Consider the following 4,252-nt stretch of genomic DNA (forward strand, 5'->3'; position numbering starts at 1 on the left):
CTATCATTTCAATATCTTGATTTACTCTTTTTCTTCTTTTTCTTTCTCTATTTACTACCTTCCATACCTCTTCTTCCGTCCTAGCCTTCTCCGCCTCTTCCTGAAACCTTTTATTCTCTTCCTCTTTCTTTTGGTAACACAACTCAGTATACTTTTTCTTTTTTTCCCATATTCTTACCCATTACTTTTTTCTTTTCTCCACTTTCTTAATTCCTTTCTGACCTCAACTTTTTTTTCTCTTTGCAGTCCTCATCCCACTCACTTCTATGTCCCCTTTACTAACTTCATTATTGTTTGTGCACTCTAATCCTATTTTTATTTCTCCTATCATTTTCCCATCTCCTCGTCCACATTTCCCTCTCCCATTTTGATATTTCTTATTTTTCTCTAAACTGTTCTTTTCCTTCCCTTGATCAATTCCCTTTTCCTACACTTTTTACATTTGCTCCCCTTTTACTCATATTGCTATTCCTTTTTTGTCCCTCTAATGTCACTATTAAGGGAAAGTGATCCGAATCAATATATTCTCCTACCTCTAGTTTTTTAACCTTCTCTCTTACCTCATCATCCACTATCACATAATCAATTACCGGTCCCCTTTTATTTCCTGAGCTTGTATATTCTCCTTTTTCATCCCCTTCTATATTCCCGTTTAAGATATACCATCCCAACTCCTCCAAGCTCTTTAACAACTTCTTTCCCTCCCCATTTAGTACCTTATCTTTGGATTTTCTTCCTCTCTCTTCTCTCCATTCCCTTCCTCCTCTGTCTCCTGTTCTCGCATTGAAATCACCACCTATTATCATCCTAATCTCTTCTTTATTTTCTTCAATCATTTCTTTAATCTCCTCTGCTTTTTCCTGCATATCATCGTTCACATAAATCCCCACTACCTTCCACTTCTCTCCTCCCATCATAGCCTCTTCTACCATTACTCCTTCTTTTTGTTCATTCATGTCTTTCTTATCTTTCCCTGTTATACATTCATGCCTTACTCCCATCACCATTCCTCCCATTGCTCTGCCCTTTTTATTCTTCCTCTTTGCATTTTGCACTTGCCATTTGTAACCTCTTGGTAACCTTTCCCTTACTCTGTCCCATCCCTTTTCATCTAACCATGTCTCCATCATTATGACTACATCCCATTGTGTCAAATTTTTCATAAACTCCTTATCTCTTTTCTCTAATCCTGCTATATTCCACTAAGAAATCTTCCATTCTTCCCTACTTTCGTTTCTCATCTTTTTTCCTTCTTACTATTTCTTATTTTCCTATCTCCTGTTCCTTCCTCTTCTAGTTTCCCTGCACCTCATTTCTTACTATCTCTTCCCTTTCTTCATCCCAATCCCACCATACTCCATCTATTTCAATTCTCTCATACTTAAGCCATGTTCTCTTTCCCTTTTTTCTTTCCTCTTCCGCTATTTTCCTTAATTTATACTGCATCTTCCTTTCTACCCATGTCAAATCATCCTCTATTCTCTCCGGACTACCATAACCTCTTCTTTGTCATCACTTCTCTCTTATGTTCCCATTTCTTTAGTTTCACCAGTACCATTATCTCCCTTCTTCTCACTTCCCTTCCTATATTTCGCATTTTCTCTATCTCTACCTTAGCATCAATCCTTTTTAGTACTTCGTCCACCCCTTCCTTCAGCTACTTCCCATCTAATCTTATACCCTTTATCACTATGTTTAATTTTCTTTCTTCCCTTTCTTTCCTTTCTATTCTTTGTTCTATGTTTCTCAGCTTTTCCATCTCCTTATTTCCACTCTCGCCCCCACCGCAATTCCCGTTCGAGCTTTCAAGTTTCTTCATCCTACCTCTTATCTCCTCTACCTTTGTATTTTTAACTTCTTTCTGCTTCTCTAGTTTTTGCTCCAATGACTCCATCCTCTTTTCTAACTTTTCCCGGATTTCTTCCCATTTTTTTATTTCTTTCTTAACTTCAGCCATTTCTCGCCTAATTTCCTTTTTAATTCCTCTCCCCTTCTCTCCTGCTTTTCTTCATAAATCCTCATTACCTCTATCATCACTTCTCTAATTTCCTTTAGTCTTTCTTCTTTCATCAACACTTCATTTTCATCTCCGCCACCATCAGCACCCTCCCTGTTATCGCTTTTCCGTACCAAACTCTGCCTTTCCGGCGGCGATCTAAACATTTTCTGGTATTTTACACTCGCCTCGATATCTTCCTTCTCTTCACTGCTTTCCCTCTTACCTCTCTTCCTTTTCATAAATGCTTCTATTGACCCTACGCTTTTTGCTCTTAATCTTTCCTTTTCTATAGTTTTGTTTATACTTCCCCCTTGCCTTCCTTTCCTTTATCTCTTCTTTCGGCGTACTGAACACTTCCTGCTCTAACTCTGTTTCTTCCGCGGAGATACTCGCTCCGCTAGCCATTAATCAAATTCAAACTTTCCCGCCTTCTATACTTCCCTGCCTCTACCGTCGCTGGCTGGTACCTGTCTCGCCTTTCTTTGTTGTTACCCAACCCTGCTATTACCAAACCGTCATTACAGTCTTCCCACCCTGTCACAAATCTCCAAACAAACTTCCACACAAATCTGTTTCAATCCTCCAAAATATCTACTTCCCCTTTGCAATCTCACAATCCCTCAATTAGGTCTCTCACATCCACGCCCTTCCACACTTCCACAATCCACTCACCTCAAATTTCACCACAATAACAGTAAAACTCAGCATTAACAATTCCCACTACTTTACACTTTCATGCCGGTTCATTGTTTTACTTGACAACTCTTATGTTTGTTTTAAAATTAATTTTTTGAATTAAAAATGTTACCGATTCCATTTTGGGTTGAATTTTGTTTTTCTAGTTAAAAATTCAACCATTTGGTTAAAAATTTGTCTTCTTTGATTAAAAATGCAACTATTTCTTTTAAAATTAATATATTTTGCTGAAAAATGTATTTTTTGGTAGAAAATTATTCTTTTTTTTTATTCTAAAATTAATCTAGTTAAAAAATTAATGTTTTTAGTGGAAAATTCAAATGTTCCAATTAAATGTTCATGATTTTAGTTGAAAATTCCTCTTTTTGGCTTAGAATTGAACTATTCTAGTTAAAAATTCACAATTTTATTTGAAAATTGATCACTTAGGTATGCAAATTTAACTATTTTGTGGAAAATCCGTTTTTTTGTTGTTAAAAATTAATTTTTTCAACTGAAATTTTAACTTCAAATTTTTTTAATTTGATATTTTTTAGTGGAAAATTGAAGCGTGTTTTTCTTTCTTTGAAAATTAATTTATTTTGCGACAGTCAATGTTACTTTTAGTCGACCGGGAAAATTGAAAAACTCGACTGTGAAAAATCAAGAAATTAGCAGGAATTTGAAATCTTCCACCGAATCGCCACCTCGGTGTTGGAAGTGAGAAATGAGTCAATGAGAATCTTAAGATTTGTTTATGAGACGACTTCCCTCTTTTTTGTTGCGTAGGTTAAACTGGAGGAACGTTGTAAATTGGAAATGGAGTCTCACAAGCAGCTGCTGGACAAGGAGTACGATACTTTGTTGCAGCAGTTCAGTAAGGAGTTGGAGAAGCTGCAGCTTAGGCATTTGCAGGAGTTGGAACGCAAACTTAAACAAAATCAAAATGCGGAGAAGAAGCTTCATAAGGAGATTAGTAGCAGACAGGAGGCTGATCGCAAGGCACTTGAAGCTCAGCAAAAGCGGGAATACAAGGTGAGGAAGAAATTAAAAGTAAATAGTGAAGTAGGTAAGTTGAGGGATTGATTTTCTCTGATCTCCTCCCCCCAGTCAACAGTTTTTAGCGAATTCAACTATTAATTTGAAAATTAACGTTTTTGTTGAAAATTGATACTTCCTGTAACTATTTTAAAGAAAATTCATCTTTCTGGCATGAAAATTCAACATTTAGGATGAAATTTTTTTTATTGACTGACAAATTTTTCTTATTTAAAATTCATGTCTTATCGTAGAAATCTAGTATTTCTTTTTTATTAAATTCAACTGTTATTGGTTTAAAATGAACATATTTTTTTTGTACAAAATTAATTATCTTGAATGCAAATTTATTTTTTTGAATAAAAGGTTACTTCATTCGTTGAAAATTCATAGGTTTTATTGAAAATTCGATTTGAAAATTAACCTTTTGGATGAAATTTTTTTTTATTGGCTGAAAAATCTTTCTTATTTCAAAATTCAACTCTTGTTAAAAATTCGTTTTTTTGGTTTATCAATTATTCATGTCTTATTGTAGAAATC

General features: G+C 35.1%; 1 protein-coding gene across 4 annotated transcripts in view; it reads left to right on the forward strand.

Moving 5' to 3' along the window:
• LOC117173988 (serine/threonine-protein kinase Tao) overlaps positions 1–4,252 on the forward strand; it is a 54,457-nt gene that overhangs the window by 25,104 nt on the left and 25,101 nt on the right. For all 4 annotated transcript variants that reach the window (XM_033362669.1, XM_033362668.1, XM_033362671.1 and 1 more), the window contains exon 6: positions 3,464–3,709. In XM_033362669.1, the coding sequence (XP_033218560.1) occupies positions 3,464–3,709 (246 nt within the window). The remainder of the gene's footprint in view (positions 1–3,463; positions 3,710–4,252) is intronic.

The sequence above is a fragment of the Belonocnema kinseyi genome, chromosome 5, assembly GCF_010883055.1.
Source record: "Belonocnema kinseyi isolate 2016_QV_RU_SX_M_011 chromosome 5, B_treatae_v1, whole genome shotgun sequence".
NCBI classification, from domain to species: domain Eukaryota; kingdom Metazoa; phylum Arthropoda; class Insecta; order Hymenoptera; family Cynipidae; genus Belonocnema; species Belonocnema kinseyi.